The sequence below is a fragment of the Triturus cristatus genome, chromosome 2_1, assembly GCF_964204655.1.
Source record: "Triturus cristatus chromosome 2_1, aTriCri1.1, whole genome shotgun sequence".
Taxonomy (NCBI): Eukaryota; Metazoa; Chordata; class Amphibia; order Caudata; family Salamandridae; genus Triturus; species Triturus cristatus.
Genome location: NC_140581.1, coordinates 590,534,246 through 590,555,102, shown reverse-complemented (window position 1 = coordinate 590,555,102; position 20,857 = coordinate 590,534,246). Strand labels below are relative to the sequence as shown.

Genomic DNA, 20,857 nt, shown 5'->3' with positions numbered 1-20,857 from the left:
CAGCTCATCACCAATGTTAGAAATTGGCTCTCTGGTTGGCAAAAGTTTGCACCCTGTCCAGGTAGGAACCACAATCCTAGCCATGGTAAGTCAGATACACAAACTAAATTAACTTGTTGTCACCCTCTGGTAACTTTGCACAGAACCAGTCAGTAGTCAGTCTTAACTTAAGAGGCAATGTCTAGAGCAGGTTAGAACATTTTTTTTTTGGGGGGGGGGGGAGTAAAACAAGACCAGAAAGACAAAACTCCAATAAGTAGAACTTGCGATATGCTTTTTTTTAAAGAATAAATCAAAAATTAGTGCTTAGAAGCAGATAGCGCTAGATAGAGCTTAGGGGGTTACTACTGGACCGGGGTGAATCTAAATTGGGAGCTGACCGCGACGGAGTGCGGTTCGGGTATAGAACTCACGCAGGATCTTCTACAAAAGTACCTTAGATGGAGCAAGCGTTCGACGTCGAAGACTCAATGCGTTTTTCCAATACACTCAGTTGGGTTGATGTCTCTCCATCGAGCCTCGCAAATGGGTCCCGCATCGTTGAGCCCCTTTGTTATGAAGGCGATGGCTACTCTCGCTTCGTAGTCAAACCCCATATGATGTATGCGATGCGTTGTCTGCGAACCTCGCAGTCCGGTTCCTCGTTGTCTAGCTTTGCTGGGATCTCCTTGAAGCAGCACTGCTTCAACGTCTAAGGGCACTGCATCGGTTCCGATCAGTGCAAAGTCATCACTGTGTCAAATTTTACAGAAAACCAGCTGCAGAACCTACTTTCGAGGCCCAGGACTGGAAAGGCACCTCTTTGCAGGGCAGGACTCACAGTTGGCAGAGTCAAGCAGCTGAAGCAGAGTTGAAGAAAGTCTTTGATGGCCCTGAGACTTCAAAATAGGAGGCAAGCTGGCAAGCCCTTGGAGTCAATTGCATTTTTGGAGGATGTTAGAATCCGGGGTCTGCGACAAGCAGGGACCCTTTCCTCTAAGTCAGGGCAAAGGATTACTCTTAGAAAATAACCCCTGCTCACCCTCTAGGTAACGTGGCGCGAGCAGTCAGGCTAGATTCCAGAGGGCATTAGGTTAAGCATTCAGGGCGTCCCACAATAACCACCAACCCACCACACAGAGACACCAGACTGTATTGTGTAAAAATATAGTTCTTTATATAAAGTTCTTTAAGCAGGCATTAAAAATACAGTTCTTCGCTTTCAAATGAGGTTCCAGTTACTTGCAATTATCTTTAGGGAGTCCACAGTTCTTAAAATGGTCACTTTTGGTGCAATCTGCACCTTCTGGGGGTCTGTGCGCCTCGTAGGGCCTTCCGTACGCTTCGTACCTGCTTTTGGACGCGTCGTGCCGTTCCTCACGCTTCCTGCGTGAGCACGCGTACTAGGACTCAAGCCGTAGGGACCGTACCTTCGTAGGTACGTGTCGTACGAGTCCGGTACGCCTCTTGCCGCAACTCACGCTTCCCGCGTGAGCAACGTGTATATCTTCAACGCTGGAAGGACCGTACAGGCGCAGGGACGCACCGTACGAGCTGGGGACAAACCGCACAAAGTCTCACGCTTCCCGCGTGAATGGCGTAGTGGTACTATAGCATAGTACGGGCCGTACACAGGAAAGTACGGTTCGTACGACGGCGCATGGGCTCACAGTACCTTAGTTCTTGGGGGCAATGTTCGTGGCGGCCTCAGAAGTCCGTAGAGGGGCGTCCCACGTCGCGTTGTAGTCCCGCTTGGGCAGTGGACGACGATACTTCGTGGGGTGCTTCAGGACGTCGCAGCACACCTCGGGGTCAGAAGCAGGAGGGGCAGCTCGGGGGTGATTTCTCAGCGAGCAGCGCTGTCGCGTCGACCAGGATCGGCGAACCAGGGCACCGTCGGTCCTCACAGTGATCTCCACAGCCAGGGGTCGCAGAGGCTTGGCGCTTGGACGTCGGTAGTCTCTTCTTCGCGTTCCGAGCTACGGCTCGAGGGGGCAGCTGTTAACTTTGTTTCAGCCAGGCGGGGCAGGCCTTCACGGTGCTCACAGCAGCACAGGCGGGCCGAAGTCGCGTTGCTCAGCGAGATGGGGGGCACACAGGTTCTCTGGGGTCAGCGTCAGCAATCCACCCACAGCAGCTTCCTTCTCTTCCAGGGAGGGGTAGCGCCCACTGTTCCTGGGGCGCAGTTCAGGGGGCAAGTTCACAAGCAAGCCCTTTGAGATTGTTTTAAAAGCACAAGTTGAAGTCAGTCTTTCTCAGTCTTTTCCTCCTCTCCTTCAGCAGCAAGGCACCCACCACAGGCCAGTCTCTCAGGCTTAGAGACAGTACTCCTCCATGCAGCTTTCCCAGGTCCTTCTCTTCGGGCAGAGGTTGTTCTTGGCATAAACAGGATCTGATTTCATAGGAGCAGGGCTCCTTCTTTTATACACAGTTTCTTTTGTTCTTTGTCGCCAGGGGGCCTGTGCCTGGCTCAGTCCGGTTTTGGAGCACTTTGTTGTGGTGATTCTGCTCTTTCCTTTCAGTGCACAGGGCAGAGACATCAGCCGCTCCACAGCCAGAATTGTGGTGGCAGAGCACAGGTCTATTCAGAGTCAAGGTGTACTCCTCCCACCCATCCTGGTGTAATCTCTCTACCCACCACCTGGCAGCCAGCCTGTCTCCTGGAATTCCCCAGCCCAGCCCCTCACTGAACCTAGGCACACACACACACAGCAGAGGCGGACTGAAATGGCGTAGGCAAGTAAATACTAACTTTCTAAAAGTAGTATTTACAAACACAGGATATTAAAATAAACTTTACTAAAAGAAGTATTTTATTCGGAGTTCAGGCATACTAAACTTGACTTTCTACCATGCTCTCTGAGTCCGATGGGATTATAGCGTGTAATAATTCCAGCAGCCCATTCTGGCCTATGGAGAGCAGGTAGCCTTCAATAGTGAAAAACGAAAATGGCTGTAATTCACTATTAGGGCATGCCACACACATCGGGGCATGTCCTACCTTATGCCTACAATGCACCCTGCCCTTGGGCCTACCAGAGGGGTGACTAATATGTAGTTAAGGGAAGGTTTAGGGACTGGCAAGTAGGTGCACTTGCGCAGTCAGCATGACAGTACCAGACTGCACACAGGTTCTGCAATGGCAGACCTTAGACACATTTTACTAGGCCGCTTCTGTGGGTGGCACAACCAGTGCTGCAAGCCCACCAGCAGCATTTGCATTTACAAGCCCTGGCACTCCTGGTGCACTTTACTAGGGGCTGATAGTAAATCAAATAAGCCAAACATGGACACCAATCAATGTATACATTTTTCAAAAGGGAGCACTTGCACTGTGGCACTGATTAGCAGTGGCACAGTGCCCTGAGCAGCTAACACCAACAAAAAACATGAGACACATCAGCAAAAAGTGCAAGGGAAACTCGCGCCAAGGTGCCAGGTCTAACAGAGGATGTAAAGTTGCAGGTCCAGTCCTTCTCACTCCCAGGCAAGAGGCAGCAGGCCAACAAAGCAAAGCAGTTCAGCAGAGTGGCAGTCCCCCTCCTGGCAGCACAGCAGTCCTTCCTCCTGGCAGAATGTCCTCAGATCCAGAAGTGTACGGCTCTGGTGGTGTCAGTGGTCCAGTACTTGTACCCAGTTGTGCCTTTGAAGGAGGAGAGACTTCAAAGAGGCCTTTTAAAGTCCACATTGTCCCTGCCCTTCTTGCCCTGGCACTAGACTCACTACGGGGGGGTATGCAGCTCTTTGTGTGGGGACAGGAACAGCCCTATTCATTTGCAAGTGTCTCCTCCTCCCTCTCAATCTAATTCAGGAAAGCCCATTAGACTGATGACGGCCATCAGGATGTGAATGTCAAACCCCAGCTCCCTTTGTGTGTGACTATCTAGAGAGAAAGCACAAAGCCCAGCTGTCACACACCCCAGATGTGTATTCAGAGATGGGCAGAGGCACAGAATGGTTCAAGTAAGAAAATACCACCTTTCTAAAAGTGCCATTTTCGGGCTTACAATTTAAAATCAGACTTCATCATTAGTTGTGATTCCAAATTGTGAGCCCAACAGTTGAAGCCGAAGTCGCGGCGGGAGTGCCGGATGAAACCTCTCTCGGCACGTCTCTCCAGGTCGACTTCCTCCCCTCGGTCTACTTCAGCGGACGGCTTCAGATACGGGCGTGGTTGCCGTCCTCGCCCTTCTCCGATGTCACGTGAGCGTCGCTCCCCGGTGGGTAAGTGTCGCAGTTTGTTCCCAGGGGGCTGGTTTTCTGCCTACCGGGAGCGTGGATTCTCCACGGGTGATGTGGCCCCGCGTGTCTTCCTATCCACCGTTTCCCGGTGTTGGGGCATCGAGAGTCCAAATGGAGACATACGCGGCGGCTTTGCAGGCCTTGCTGGCGTCTCCTCCTCCTTCCACTCCTGGGGCGTTGGCGTATCCCTCGCTCTGCGCAGGGCCCTCTGCGGCGCCGCCGGTGGCTCCGGCCCCGACTGGCACGGATCCAGGCTTGGAGGATGTGGTACTGTTGGGGTGCAGCTCCTCTGGGGCACCTCCTTCAGGCCACGGCGTCTCTGCCTCGCCGCAAACTCCCGCGGGGGTCCCTGTGGTGTCGCGGGAGGTCGCCGGGGCTCGGGTCGCATCCCCGAGCACCTCTCGGTCCTTTGACAAGGTGGTCCTGTCTAAGGCTGAGGTGACGCCGCTACAGCGCCGCCAGCAGCTGGACCGCGCGGAGCCACAGGGGTCAGTAGACCCTCCTCGTCCCGCTAAGGGTCGAGCCGAGGGAAGACCCCTTGTCCCTCTCCGGGCCCCTCTTGTCTCTCCCCATAGGCGGCTGCCTCGTCGGAGGGCGAGTCGGAGGTTGAATCGTCCCTGGCGCCGCCACATGGGTTGCTGAGCGATCTTCGCATCATTCTGGGCTGCGGCTGGCGGAGGGCTGCATGCCACTCCCCAGGCCCGTCTCGTTCCCCCACACAGGTGGCTGACTCGGTGGGGGTTGGGTCGGTATCACTCCGGCGCCGCCCCGGGGCCGTTGCGGCTCCAGCTCTACTCCGGCGGGGTGACTTGGAGGTACCTTGTCCGGTGTCGCCGGCTGGTGCCGACGTCCTACCTCAAGCAGCGGATTCTATGGCTCCGCGCATGGGTCGTTCTTCGGATTCGTCTTCGGAGGCAGGCTGCATACTGGTGTCGTCCTCCCTGGAGACCGGTCGCCGTGTGGTGTCTTTTTCACCGGCATCGAAGGGCGGCTGCCCGCCCTTCCTGGGGCAGAGGTGTTCGTCGGAAGAGCGGCAGGTCCCTCATTCTACGGCTCCTTCTGACTTCCAGGTCTGGCCCTTGCCCTCCCCGCTTGGCCTCGGGGGACGGCCGCCTTAATTTACAGCCGTCGCCCACGGAGGAGCTGATTTCTCCACCGCAGGGACCTGCGGAGGCAGGTGCGGCCTTCGCTCAAGCGGTGTCCACGGCTGTGGGCATCCTGCACATGGGTGACCCGGTTGCTGATTTTCCGGCGGACCATCTATTGGAGGTCCTGCACCAGGGCACTGGTGGGAGGGAAATCTTACTTCCCTTTGAAGGTTCGCTCCTTTCTTCCCTGACCTGGGCTTGGAGGCGTCCTGCCTCAGGGAACCCGGTGCCTCAGCATCTTCTGCACTGGCACCTCCTGGCGCCGCGTGACCTGGTGTGTCTTTCACTTCACCCCTCAGCCGCCAGCCCCCTTTTGCGGCTGCTTTTCCCTCCCTGCCACCACTGTTGACTCCGCCGTCCCCAGAGGCCCGCTGGCTGGACTCTTGGGGACGCAACATGTTTGCCTCGACCAGCGGGCCCTTAACACCTTGTGTATGCTGGCTAGAGCCTCCTCCTGTTTGTGGGACTTGGCTGAGTCTCTGGGATCTGCAGCGTCCCAGGAGTCTGGCCTGGTGGACTTACGGCATCATGCATTGGATGGCCGGGAGCTTGCGGCATTTATTCTTCGCTCCGCTCTGGACATCTCAGAGGTGCTGGGCCGGGCAATGGATTCCTCAGTCGCTCTCCGTTGCCATGCTTGGCTTAGGGGCGGAGTATTCCCTGAGAATATTCGGGAGCGACTCATCGACCTTCCGTTTGATGGCAGCCTGTTGTTCCATGCCCCGGCTGACACCGCCATCCAAAGGCTCTTGGCAGGGCTCCGTCCTCCTCCTCCGCCTTATCCTTCTCCTCCTCCATCCCCTCCACAGTGAACTTCTGAATCTGAAAGAAATACGTTAGTTAGATTCCTTACCTTAGATTATCTCCAGGCTGGATCCGGAAAGATTTTCGTCAGCAATACCCTTGCGCGTCGCTAGGCGGCATCTGCGTCTCCGCGTCCGTCGTTGGCGTCGTGATCGCCGGGATGACGTCGTCGGAGTACTTAGACGCCTCCCTCGCGCGCTGAGTCAGTTCTTCTTTTTTCCGCGCCACTAAGCGCAGATCCAGGAAGAGCATACCCTTTTAGTCACTTTTTGACTAAACTTTTTGAACTTTTTTGGTTCCTTTTTCGAGTCGACCTCGACTCCTGGTGCCGGTAGGGATGCCTGGGTTTAAGCCGTGCGACGCCTGTCACCGCCTGATGTCGGTCATGGATCATCACCGCCGGGGTGTCTACTGCCTTGGGGCCGACCACGATGCCGAGTCGTGCCTCGACTGCCGGGCCTTGACCTCGAAGGCTAGGCGGGAGCGGTCCCGCCAGCTGCTCAAGATCCGGTAGTCGGCGCCGCTTGAGGTCCAGGTCGAGGGACCAGTCGTGGAGCCGCAGCCATCACCGCTTGTCAGGGTCCAAGTCCTCATATTCTGGTAAGTCGAGGCACAGCAAGAAGTCGAAGAGGCGACATCGCTCTTCTGACTCCCCTCACCGTGCGACTCAGCTGAGGGTTCGGGTGGCACTACCCGCGCGGCTCCGTTGGAGCCGCAAGAGTTGCATCTGGCCCCATACCCTTCAGTCCCTGGGCCCGACGCGACTCCGGAGATCCGAGACTTCCTCGTGGCCATGAGGTGTCAAGCTCCACCGTCGAGGCCTGCTGGCATGCTTTCGGGCCCCGCAGGCCCGATTGGGGGGCCTAGCGAGCCGGCGGCTCCGGCCCCCTCGTCGACTTCGGTCCCACCGCCACAGGCTCCTGGGGGATCCAGGCCTGGATCCCAGTCGACCTTACGACCCTCCGCGGGCGCCGACCCCTTAGGTGCCGCCCCCGGTGCAGTCTTCGGACGACGACGCCCCCAGGTTTAGTCTGGGCCCGGCGCCGATGGCTGACAGATTCATCTACCGCCGGGCTCCGTACTTTCCACCTGTCTACCAAAAGTCGGATGACGGGGACATCTGAGGACCCTCTGGCACAGCAGTACCAGTTATCTCAGGACTGGGCAGAAGAGCTGGGGGATGCCAGTGATCTTGAAACCTCCCCTGACACTGGCTTCATCTCTCCTCCTTCCGTTGCTACGGAGGAGGGTGCTACCTATTCTGTGGTGCTGCGCAGGGCTGCCGAGGCTCTTCAGCTAGAGCTCCCTGCAGTGGCCGTGAGGACTAACCTCCTCACTGAAGTGCTTCAGCCGCCGGTAAGCTCCTCGGAGCCTCTGCTGCAGTTGAATGAAGCACTGACGGACGTTCTGATGGGCACTTGGTCCAAGCCCTCCATAGTCCCTCCTGTGGACTGGAACGTGGCCCGGCGCCACTGCCCCACGCCTGAGAGTCTGGTTATCCTCCCAGACCGCCTTCCCATCCGCTCCCCATGATAGGGAATCCAAAAGGTTGGAACAGTTTGGGAAGAAACTGTTCTCCTCTCTTAGTTTGGGGTTGCGGTCTATCAACACTGCGTGCCGTTTGGACCGTTACACCCACTCCTTGTGGGATACGGTGGCGGACGTGCTGCCCCAGTGTCCGGAGGAGGCCCAGACACGGCTCGCCCAGGCTCTTGCCGAGGGGCGGGATGCGGTACGGTACTCGATACGATGTGGGCTTGACACAACGGACATAGCTGAGATCCACAAACTTCTCCGGGGATGTCCAGAGCAACCTCATGGACATGCCCTTCGATGGCCGTTGCCTCTTTGGCGACAATGCGGATAGTGCGCAGGAGCGCTTTAAGGACTCCAGGGCTACTGCCAAGGCCTTGGGCCTCCCGGCCCGCGCCAGCAAACTTCCCCTTTCGTGGCCAAGGAAGGGGCGCCCCCACACGTCCGTCTAGCCACAGGCTGCAGAACCAGCCTCAACATGGTCGCAGACGTGGATTCTGCCAAGGCGGAGCGGGGGATCAGAGAGCCGGTCAGCCCACATCTACGCCAGCAGCATCTGCCTCAAACCCTTCCTAGTCCGAGCTTTCAGGCCCATTCCACACCAGTGGGAGGCAGAGTTCGCCATCACCTGCTCCACTGGCGTACCATCACATCGGATAGGTGGGTGCTGCAAATCGTCCGAAGGGGCTACTCCCTCCCCTTCGAGGCGACCCCTCCAGCCATGCCACCGCAGTACCACCGCATGTCGGGGGATCACTTGCAACTTCTGCAGGAGGAAGATACGGCCCTCTTGGCCAAGGGGGCCATCGAGCTCGTTCCTGGCCCAGATGTAGGTCGGGGTTGTTATTCCCACTACTTTCTGGTTCCCAAGAAGGGCAAAGGGGGCCTACGCCCTATCTTGGACCTCAGGAGCGTCAGCGCCTTCCTCCGGAAGGAGAAGTTCAAGATGCTCACTGTAGCTCAAGTTCTGACTGCCCTAGACCCTGTATACTGGATGGTAGCGTTGGACTTGCAGGACGCTTACTTCCACATCCCCGTCCTGCCGGCCAACGGGCGTTACCTACGGTTCATGGTAGGCCACGAGCACTTTCAGTTTACCGTGCTCCCCTTCGGCCTCACCAGTGCCCCTGGAAGTGATGGCGGTGGTCGCAGCTCATCTGCGCAGATTAGGGGTTCCAGTCTTCCCCTATCTCGACGACTGGTTGTTGAAGGCGGCCCCAGGCAGTTGTCTCCCACCTCCAGACTACGGCCGACCTCCTGCATTTGCTGGGGTTTTTCCATCAACATGCCGATGTCGGAGCGGTTCTGGACTCGGCGCAGTTCCGGGTTCTATCCTCGGGAACAGCAGGTTCGGGATATTCAGGCTCTGATTCCGATCTTTCAGCCTTTATCCCGGGTTTCGGTCTGGTTGGTGCTGCGGCTACTGGCTCTGATGGCCTCCTGCATCCTGCTGGTACATCACGCCAGGTGGCGGTACAGGCTCTGCAGTGGGACCTGAAGTTTCCGTGGGCCCAGCATCGGGGCAACCTGTCCGACCATGTCTTGATCTCAGAAGGCACTGCAAGACAGTTGCAGTGGTGGCTCACAGACCGCGATTGGGTCAGTGGCAGATACCTCTCCCTACCCCAACTGGAGCACGTAGTGGTGACAGATGCGTCCCTCCTGGGATGGGGGGGCCATATGGGAGAGGCGGAGATCAGAGGTGTAGGAGAGTAGGGTCTGCTTTCTATGTTCATCCCCACATTTTGCTTTTGCTTCACTGGTTTTCGACTTAGATGTGGCTGTGGGCCTGCCAATCAGACCCACAGCCCAGCTGTTCTCTCTCTAAATTCATACTATGTACTTTAGGTGCATAACCCAATTGGATAGGATCACCTTATTGGCCCCTGTACAGTGTACCTTAGGTACCCAGGGCATAGGTGTACCCTAGGCCTACCAGGGGCTGCAGCATGTATTATGCCACCCCTGGCCTGGCCTTCCATTATGACACAACTGGCTGATCACTCAGCTGGGGCAAGGTCGTGTAATCACCCCTTGCTTAGGTGTAGTATTCCTATACCTACCTTATATATAGATACATGTGTACCTATCAGCCACTCCTATGGCAGGCCTTAACAATCCTGTAGGCAGAGTGCTTGGTAACATGTGAGATGGTGCTCTAGCATGAGCTGAGCCTGTCTGCAGCTTTCGGAACCATGTCCTTATAGCTGTTCTATGATATAGCCTACCATATACTCTTAAAGTGCCTTATAATCTTAAACGGTTATGGTAACTATGGTTTGGCTTTATCGAAACAGGTCGTGTAAGGTGTCTAACACTGTGGAATAATACCCCCATACCATTTCTGGCAATGAGGATATTATTCCTCCCTTCTAGAGGGAGAAGACATGTTGAAACCTACTTACCCGGTTAAAGTTAACCAGAGGCCCAGCATCACAAAATGGATGCTGCTGCCACAGACACCAGTCTGACCTCCTGCTGCTGGGAGTCCTTCCAGCGAGGGAGGCTTGGACAATAGGTTTCCTGCCTAGGGAGGTGCGAGCACCACCCCAGACAGGAGTTAGTGTATTGGGGCAGGGAGGGATGAAAGAAACTAGACACTGCCTGGGGCACACAAGGTGTCCCATGCATAGTCCAGTTCAAACCGGCGCTGGGGCACTCCAGCCCCAGCTCTGGCGCGCAACTGGACAAAGGAAGGGGGGTGTAGCCACTCCCCTTCCTGGTCCCACCCATAGGAGGGACCTTGCAGGTAGCCCAGCCCACTAGCCCAGTATATCAGTAGCTAGCTGAGCCCTGCTAAATTAGATTAACCTGAATCTGCAACTTGAACAGAAACTCTGGACCTTCGACATTCGACCTCAGGAAGAAGACTGAAGAAATCTCCCTTGTGGCCAAGGAGTGACCACCCTGGGCAACCAGGCACCATCCAGCGACCGCTGCTTGCTTTGCGACTGAATCCTACGAGGGACGACTGCAGAGACTGACCAGCGCCGAGACTTCCAGACACCTCTGAACCAGATCCACATCTCCAGCGAAGCTGAGACCCGTGGAGGCGACGAGGGACCGGCGACTTGGGAAAAGTGGCTAGTACCTGACTAGCGCGACTTCCGAGGCTGTGCTTGGGGAATTGAGAAGCCCCAATCCCGAGCACCATCTGCAAAGAAGACCAGCTCCCCACACTTCACGTGTTCTGCGTGGGGCCCTTCTGCACCTGTGTTGCTCGACGTGTTGTCCGGTTGCTGGCCCGTTGGCTAGTAGCCTCTGCGACGACAAACCTTTTGTTTCATCTTGCTGGTCCGGCTCCTCCAGACTGGCACCCGCTCCTCTGTGAAAGAGAAGCATCCCAGACCTTCCTGGTCTGCACCAGAAGCAAGTCCTCCATCCTGCGTGGGTTCCGCTTGCCAAGGCTTGTTGGGTCCTGACTCGACTTCGACGCTGCCGACAGCAAGAGCCTTCGTGGGACAGCTCACCTCCTGGTCCTGGTCGTCCTCGACGCCTCCTGGTACCCGTGACTGCTGCGACAAGCTTCACCTCTTCACCTGCATCTTCACGACATCGCCTGGTTCCTTCCTGGTTCCTTCCCGGCTCCTGGCTGGTGGCCTAGACTCTGTCCCGTCTGCTTGTAGGTTCCTGCCTTCTTGATCCCCTCCTTGGGATCCACCGGACACTCTTCACTGACTGCCTGTCAGCAACTTTCCTTTAGGCATCCATAGAAGTCCACGACGAAACCCGACGCAAGTTCACACCTATGGACCCGCAGCCCGTGGGCTAGGTAACTTGAGTACTTCGGTGCTCACAAGGGTATTGACTATCCTAGGGTCTAGTTTCCGAGTCTCGACTTTCTAGCTATACCAAAAGTGTCCTAAAACTGTTACTTTCTAACTGCTAGTAATTCTATCGACTTTTACGCATTACGCGTGAGTGTTTCCACAATGCACCTGAATCCCGTGGGCTCCCACTTGCTAACCTTTGGTAGTATAGTGTAGCCCCAGCGATTCCCTAGGCCTATCCTGTGTTCGTGACAGTGGTCCTTATACCACTTACTTAGTATATGGTTTGCGTGGCCCCTAGGGCCTAACTGTATTACTTACCTGTGTGACTTAATGTATGCTTAAATAAGACTGTGTTGTACTTACCTCGAATCTCATAAAGAGTGCTGAGGGTTTGACTAGAATAAATACATTCTATTTTTATATACATCTGTTGTGGTGTCCTTTCATTTGGTAGTCAAGTGATTACATATGGTATAACAGCTGGCTTCACATGCCATTCAGAGTTTAGCCTAAGACTGCTCTTGTCCATGCTACCACTAGGATAGCTGTTCTATAAGGTTGACTTTACAACCAATCACCATAAGGGTTGTTTGTACTGATACAAGGTGTACACTAGAATTAGTGACATCATATATCAGGTTAACTTCTCACAAGAGGCCTCTGGTCTCCGTCGGAGTCCCGGCTCCATATCAACCTATTGGAGCTGCGGGCGATCCGACTTGCACTGAAGGCATTCCTTCCCTCTGTTCGGGGAAGTGTCGTGCAGGTGTTTACGGACAACACCACCGCCATGGTATTGCTACAAACAGCGTGGGGTGGGGTCGTGGACCCTTTGTCAGGAGGCTCTGCGCCTCTGGACATGGCTGGAACATCAGGGCATCACTCTGGTGGTTCAACACCTGGCGGGCTCTCTGAATGCCAGGGCGGACAAACTCAGCCGCCGGTGCATGATGGATCACGAATGGCGTTTCAACACGGACGTGGCGCAAGGACTCTTTAGGCAGTGGGGAGAGCCTTGGTTAGATCTATTCGCCACCGAAGAGAACGCGCAATGTCATCAGTTCTGCGCGTTGGAATTTCCAAGGCGGCACTCGCTCGGAGACGCTTTTCGTCGCGAGTGGAGTTGCAGTCTGTTGTACGCCTTTTCGCCTATACCACTTCTGCCCAGAGTGCTGAAGAAGATCAGGCGCGACCGGACCCAAGTCATCCCTGTGACCCCCGGATTGGGCATGAAGATACTGGTATCCCGAGCTACTCAGTCTGTCCATCGATCCCCCGATTCGACTGCCTCTTCAGGAGGACCTTGTCACAGCAGCAGGGGATGGTCCTCCGCCCGAACCTGTCCAGCCTCCACCTCCCTGCGTGGAGATTGAGTGGCGACAGTTGATGCCATTTGACTTGCCTCCTGAAGTCTGTGATGTCATTCTGGCAGCCAGGCATCCCTCCACTAAAACGGTATACGCCTGCAGGTGGAACAAATTTGTGGCTTAGTGCACAGCAAAGGCTGTGGATCCCCTTTCCGCCCCTCTTTCTGAGGTTCTCCTCTTTCTTTGTTCCCTGGCCCAGCAGGGCTCTGCTCTGGGCACTCTCAAGGGATTTCTTTCAGCTATATCTGCTTTCTTACGGCCTCCTGATCAGCCTTCTCTTTTCAAATCCTCTGTTGTTGCTCGATTCATTAAAGGCATTACTCATATGTTTCCTCCTGTCTCTTTCGTAATGCCTCAGTGGGATTTGAACCTAGTGTTAACCTATCTGATGTGCGCACCCTTTGAGCCACTTCATAATTGTCATCTTTGTCTTCTGACTATTAAGACTGCCTTCCTGGTTGCCATCACCTCTGCAAGAAGGGTGAGTGAGATCCAGGCTCTCTCTTCTAAGCCTCCTTTTCTTTCTGTCCATCCGGACAAGGTTGTGCTCAGAACTCGTCCTTCCTTTCTCCCTTAGGTGGTAACTGCTTTTCACATCGGCCAGTCTGTTACACTGCCCACCTTCTTTTCGCCTCCGCATCCCTTGAAAGAGGAAGAGAGGCTCCACCGTCTGGAACCAAAACAAGCGCTGTCCTTCTATCTGGACCGCACAAAACAGTTCCGGGTGGACGACCAACTCTTTGTTGGCTACGTGGACGCTAAGAAGGGGCGGGCAGTGCACAAGCAAACCATCTCTCGTGGGTCGTTTTGTGCATTAAGGCCTGTTATTCCTTGGCTAAGAAGGATCCTCCTGTGGGGCTGAGAGCCCATTCCACCCGGGCCACAGCGGCTACTACTGCCCTGGGATGGGGAGTCCCTCTTCAGGATATTTGTCAGGCAGCAACGTGGGCATCGCTGCACACGTTTGCCAAGCATTACTGCCTGGACAGCCAAGTCCGGAGAGACGGCTTCTTTGGCCATTCCGTTCTCCAGGACTTCCTGGTGTGATCTTGGTTTGCAGACCCACCGTCGGGGTTGGTATTACTGGGGTATCTATTCTAAGGTAAGGAATCCAACTAAAGTGTTTCTTTCAGATGAGCAAGTTACTTACCTTCGGTAACGATATATCTGTAAGAAACATTAGTTAGATTCCTTACCGCCCCACCCATCCTCCCCGTTCTGCGAACTGATATCTAGGGTTACGGACATCCCTTTCAGGGCCCTAGATTTATGGCACCAGTGTCGGTCTCTTGCATGGCTCTGCGTTCCTGGCGCAGAAAGCTATGTACAAGAACTGACGTCAGCGCATGAGGGCGGCGTCTGAGTACTCCGACGTCATTCCGGCGATCACGACGCCGACGACGGACGTGGAGCCGCAGACAACGCCTAACGACGCGCAAGGGTGTTGCTAACGAAAATCTTTCCGGATCCAGCCTGACGCCTGGGGATATTCTAAGGTAAGGAATCTAACTAACTAATGTTTCTTACAGATATATTGTTACCGAAGGTAAGTAACTTGTTCGTTGGGTTGATTCTGGGCCTTATTAAGCTGGCTGTGCAGTCTGTTTTCTGGCCGTTTACGTCCTTCCTTGGGACTTTGGCATTGTTGTCTCCTGTGAGTACCTTGTGTTGATTGTGTGTGGTTCTGCAGGAGTTGTTGCGCAGGCTTGGCCCTGAGATTGAGCCTTCTGCTTTGCTTGGGCTGCTTGTCAAGCCTTCAGCGGGGGTGTATTTTTCCCCGTGGCTCTTTTGTTTTTTCCTCTGCTGCAGAAGTTCTTCCAAAGAGTTTTCCCTTATCTTGGGACTTAACGTACCCTGTGTGGGGTAGTGGTAGCTGTCCTACGGCTTGCACTTTGCTAGAGGGTTCTGGCCGCCTTCGGGTGCCTGTTCTCTATGGCGTTTAAGTAGGTTGCTTTTGCTTCCAGTGGTCGTGTGCGCCGCTACTCGTAGTGGTGGCCCGGACATCTCCTCCTCTCCCTACTCCTGTCCTGAAGTCTGGGGTGATCCTGGGGCATCGGGCTGTTCTTCTTGCTTCTGGCTTGACTGCCGGCACAGTTCTGGCTGGCAGGCTGCTCGCCCTCTGGAGTGGGTTCTCCTTCTTTCCCCTAGTTTCCTTCGGCCCTTCTTCTTTTTCTTTTGCTTTCCTGTCTTGTCATTTGGCGGAAGCTATGTTACCTTGTGGGGGAGTGGGGTGCTTCGGCCTCTCAGTCCTTGCCCTTGGTTCCTCTGCTGTGAGTGTACGAGCCTCTTCAGCCTTCTTTCCCTCCTACATCCCCTTGGGATCGATGGGGTCCTGCTTATACGGCTTCCCTTGGCCTGGCAGGGGCAAGGTTCTACCTGGTCCACAGATCTGGTCCCCTGTGGGGCCCTCTGTTCTGCATTGGCTGGTGGGGTCCTTTCGCAGACCCTTCTTCCCTGGGTGTATTGCTAGGGTATCTATTCTACGTGAAGGAATCTGCGGCTAGTAGTCTCTATCAGATGTACGATTTACTTACCTTCGGTAAAGATGTATCTGGTAGAGATGATTCTAGCCGCAGATTCCTTCACGGCCCGCCTTTCCTCCCCTATTCTGCGAGGACCTTCTATGATATCACTTATGACATCACTTATGACATCATTGATGACATTACCCAACCTTTTTTTGTACGCATTACTCTAAACTATATGGCATTAGAGGCCTGAAAGTAAGTGCAAAATAGATCAGAATAATATGAAGCATCATTAATTCCACCAGTGATACAATTTCCTTAGGTGTAGTAAGCATGTGTTGTATGCAACATTGACCCTATACCATACACTTCACATGTTGCCTAGTTCACATTAGCAATCATCCATAGATTTATGAGAAACACTCATTGCACATGGTATTCAATATATAGACAACTGTTCAGAGAAATAGGGACTTAGGGCCATATGTAGGTGGGCTTTCATTTACCACTTCATAAATACCGAATTTTACTGATTCGGTATTTATGAAGTGGTAAATGCTATGTAGGTAATGAGTCGGTAATTATTACCGATTCGTTAAAATTCGGTAATTACCGAATCGGTATTTACCGATTCTGTAATGAGGCATACCTTCCCATTGATGGGAAGGTATGCCTCATTACCGAATCGGTAAATACCGATTCGGTAATGGGGGGAACACATGCAAGGGTGGCAGGGTGTCACAATGACACCCTGTTGCACCCCTGAAACGGCCATGTGTGCACATGTGGCACACATACATGCCCTAAGGGCATGTATGTCTGCCACATTGCACACTTGTAGGCGCTTTGAAATGCATTTCCACATCCATTCTTCATTTACCACCAACTATTAGTTGGTGGTAAATACCGACTCCAAACATCACCCACACACTCCCCCTACATCTCATTTCTGTATTCGGAATTTACCGAATCGGTCAAATTACCGACCGGTATTTGGCTACCTACATGAGGCCCTTAGCGTCTTCTCCTAAAATTAATGCATTACTAAGAACTGCTTTTATCTGTATCAAACCCCTCATAGTCACCGAACTTACATTGAAAAATGAAGTTGATATGAGTAGAAAAGTGGGGCTATAAACAGTGTGTACTCTATGGAGAGAGTTCACTGAGCACCATTGTGTTTTCATACAGTGAAACTCTCATGAGAAATAAACCAGTCTTAAAAAAGTATCTTCTAAGAACAGTATACACTCTATACAAAACTTGCAGAAAGAGAGACTATTCACTTAAAATAACCAAGGTCTGAAGGTACTAAACATCATACTTCCTGTAGCCTCCATACTGTGGTGAAAACTTTTCAGATAACCCATCTTCTGAGGCAAAAGAAGCACATGTACATAGGTTGGTCATTGGTACACACAGTCTTTTATGTTATGTAGAAATTGTCATGCGGAGACAATTCCATGTAATAACTTAAGGGAGCTTACTATAATTAGTATCTACTATGTAGAATCTTCGCCCTGTTGGAAACTTTTTCTGCAGAACCAAAAAACCTGTGGAACATACTGTACACAAGTTGCCAGCTGTCATGTATGTAAACATAGATAAAGTACATTAATTAACCGCTTCCCGTGTGTATAATTAAAAGTAATTTGTTGTATTTAACATTATTCCCTATGAGGTGCTGTTTTAAATCCTTTCGTCCATTATTTTCTTTGGTGGTGTGTTGCAGTACCTGTTAGTAGGTATGTGTTGGGCTGGAGTATGTACATTTATGACCGTTTTGTGTTCTTGCTGGTTGGAGTAACATTAGAAATGCAGTTTGGTGGTAGCAGTGGACAGACTTTTGCGGCTGGGCATTTGTATTTGCATGTCACACTCTGCTGGTACTGTTCATCATATACTAACTCCTATTTATCTCAACAGGGTCAGGGTTTTCAACAAAATACTCCAAATCCAGTTTGTTTGCTAGACCTTCCGATGTAAATAAGAATATGGTTGAACATATATGGTCTGTTCACTTCTTAGAGTGAGGACAAATACAAATGTTTTAAAAGTATGAGAGCCCCCTACAAGGAACTGGAGTACCTCCCTCATCTCCTCTTCATGAAAAGAAATTAAAATATTAAACATTTTAAACAAGCCTTGACTTAGCCAAACAGTCTGGCGTTATTTTTTTATGTATTTAGGAGCACAGTTTCTGTTGGGCATTCATTGGAACCAGACAAGGCTCTGAGGTCTTCCAATTGTCGTAAGGGTCCAAGGCTTTTTTTAGTCAGACCTTAAAAAGTAAGCACATGCTTTATAATGTGCATTTATAGTTTATTAACTTGCATTGACCACTGTGTAACTTAGAAGTGGTGAAAAATGTAACATTTTGGAGTAATTTATTAAACTTGTTCCTTTTAATACTATAGTCAGTAAAAGAAGAGAACTTAAACCTTAAATCGCATGGGTAGTTAATAGTAAAAGGTACACAGCTTATTGTTCTATAAAATGATAGACAGCGTTTTTAATTCTACATGTTAATTTTGTGGGCATCTTTCAATACTACATATGGCTTACATTTATACTGGGATTGACGGCAAGTTGGTCAACCACAATTTAGTATTATATTTGTGTATTTTACTAGACATCCAGGAGACCATGCCCTTTGGACTTTTCTGTCGCGACTTGTACCAGAGTATACGCCACAAAATGCAAAGGTAAACATGCTTATACTTAAAAGGATGTATATACATTTAATAAGTAAAGAAAATATAAAAATTAAACCATTTGAAAAACGTGTTGTAATATCACAGTAGTGTTTATCTGTAGGGTAGTATTTGTAAAGCTCCTTGAATTTGAACAACCTCAAATAATGCAACTGCTGCACCGATTAAATATGTTTGTAATTTTATTAATTTGTCTTTGTTTCATAAAACCTAAAGAAAAATCTATTACATTTTGTTTTTTAAATGTTTGCCTGTCAGTTGCCTTTTAAACTTCTTTTTTATCCGCACATTATTGCTGAAAGTCAAGTGAAGGTCTAAACTAATTCATTTTAACTTCATGGTTATGTTTTAGTTCTATGCTCATGAATTATTCATAATTTCATTATGTTTAACAACTTTTCTATAATCTGTCAGCTCAAATCTTTGGCAAATGCCAGATCCATTTACTTTTAATATAGTTCATTGAATTTACTTACTAACTTTTTTGTATTTTAGGGAGGTGCTGTGGCAGGAAAGGTCGCACATACCCTTAACTTAAACCAAGCAAAGGTAAGTTGTACCTCTCATGATAGTTATTACAGAAAAATGTCTTGCTCCTCCACTTTTAATTTCCACCTCTAGTTGTCATATCCCCCTGCTACAAAGGAAGTAATGTGCCAAGGAAAGATAACTTAAGAGACTATAGGTGATTGCAATACATATTATTTCTTTGCATATTTGTATCTTTATTAGTTATCACAACAGAGTCACAAAGCATGCAGTTTCTATTTATTTTAGCTTTAGCACTGTGATCACAACCTTTCCTGTTGTTCTAGATATTAGTGCTTTAACACTTGTCTTCTCAAAATCCAACCATATTTTCAACAGTATCGCTCTGGGGTCCTCCTCAGTCTTCAAGCCCATCACTGTTGCCATTATTTAGGATGTAACTTTGTATCTGATAGAGACTACCAGCCGCAGATTCCTTAACGTAGAATTATCCCCAGGCGTGAGACTGGACTTGGAAAACTTTCTTGCTCAGCATCTCTGCGTGCCGGGGGGCAGTGCCTCGCGACTCTGCCCCGACGTCCACCGCGGGCGTGACGTCAGCAGGGTCACAAAAGCCCCAACCTGGCGCGCTGACGACAGTTTTCGTCTTTTCCGCGTACAACGCGGATCCGGATCGTGTTCCTAGCCTGTTTCAGGCCTTCTTTTCCTGCTTTTAAGCGTTTTTCTTGGGAACAGTGTGCAAATGCCTTCGGGCTTCAAGACGTGCTCGTCTTGCGCGCGCCAGATGTCGGCAATGGATCCTCACCCCATCTGAATGTGGTGTTTGGGGGGAGCACCAGGACTCCACAGACTGAGAGGCATGTCAGCAAATGAAGCCGAAGTCCCGGCGGGAGCACCGGATGAAACTCCTTTCAGCATGCATGTCCAGGTCGGCTGTGTCGCCGCATTCGTCCCCTGTGGACGGCTTCAAGAACCGCCGCTTCCGTCTCCGACATCATCCTTCTCCCAGGCCGCAAGGGCGTCGCTCACCTGTTTGGAAGTGTCGCAGTTTGTCCCCGAGGCCCGGTCCCAGGCCTGTTGAGGGCGTGGGTTCTCCGCGGGTGGTGCGGCCCGTGCTTCGCCACTCTATCTGCCATTCCCCGGCACGGGGGCGACCAGACCCAGATGGAGGCCTGTGCAGCTGCCTTGCAGGCCTCTTTGGCTCTTCCTTCTCTTCCTGGGACGTCTGCGGATCCCTTGCCGCGTGCAGGGACTTCTGGGGCGTCGCCGGCAGCTCCGGCGCCGACCGGTTCGGATCCAGGTTCAGAGGATGTTGTGCTGTCGGGGTGTGACCCTTCGGGGTTCCCACCATCGGACCACGGCACCTCTGCCTTGCCGCAAACCCCCGCGGGGCTCCCTGTGGTGTCGTGGGAGGTTGCCGGGGCTCGGGGCGTGTCCTCAAGGCCACCTTGGTACTCTCGGCAGGCGGCGTCCTTGTCCGAGGCCGAGGTGATGCCGCTCAGGCCGCAGGGGTCGGGGCGGGTCCCTGAGCCCCCCTTGTCCCTCCACGCAGGCGACTGCCTCGTCGGAGGTCGAGTCAACGCCTTTTCAGAGCCGTTCCTTAGCCGCCCCGGCGCCGACCCTGCCTCGGTCTCCTGCACCGCACGTTGTGGCGGAGGTCGTTCCGGTGTCCTCTTCGGCGCCGGTCGACGTTGACCTGACGCCGGTGGCAGACTCTACGGCGCCGGGCAGACGTCGGGTCGTTGATTCGTCTTTGGACGCCCCTCTTCTCCAGAGGTTCGGGAGCTGTTTGTTTCATCTTCATCGGAGATGGGTCGCCGCGTTGTGGCTTTTTCTCCGGCGTCTTCTAAAGACGGCTTTTCACCGTCACCGCGCCCTCAGTCTTCGCTGGAGGTGCCTCAGGTTCCCCATTCATTTTTCCACCCTCCCCGCTTCGAGCTTGGCCTCTCCTTCCTCTGGTTGGGCTGGGGGGCAGCCGCCTTAGTTTGCAGCCATCACACACGGAGGAACTGCTTTTCCCTACGGAGGCGAGTGCTGCCTTCGCTCGGGCTGTTTCCACGGCTGCGGGCATCTTGCGCATGGGCGATCCAGCTGCCCATTTCCCCACGGATCATCTGCTGGAGGTTCTCCACCAGGGCTCTAGTGGACGGGAGCTGCTTCTTCCCTTCGAGGTTGCGCTTCACATTTCTCTTTTGGGGACCTGGGAGCGTCCTGCCACGGTGGACCCGGTGCCCAGCTTCTTCTGCACCCCCATCCTCCTGTTCCATATGATCCTGTCTGTCTTTCCTCCACCCTTCTACCAGGGGCCCTCTTTTACAAACCGTCTTTCCCTCCTTGCCA

The 20,857-nt window shown here is 52.6% G+C and overlaps 1 protein-coding gene across 2 annotated transcripts in view; it reads left to right on the top strand.

The window, feature by feature from the left end:
* SKIC3 (SKI3 subunit of superkiller complex) overlaps positions 1 to 20,857 on the top strand; it is a 1,406,584-nt gene that overhangs the window by 824,086 nt on the left and 561,641 nt on the right. For both annotated transcript variants that reach the window (XM_085632495.1, XM_085632494.1), the window contains exons 32-33: positions 17,947 to 18,019; positions 18,524 to 18,577. In XM_085632495.1, the coding sequence (XP_085488621.1) occupies positions 17,947 to 18,019; positions 18,524 to 18,577 (127 nt within the window). The remainder of the gene's footprint in view (positions 1 to 17,946; positions 18,020 to 18,523; positions 18,578 to 20,857) is intronic.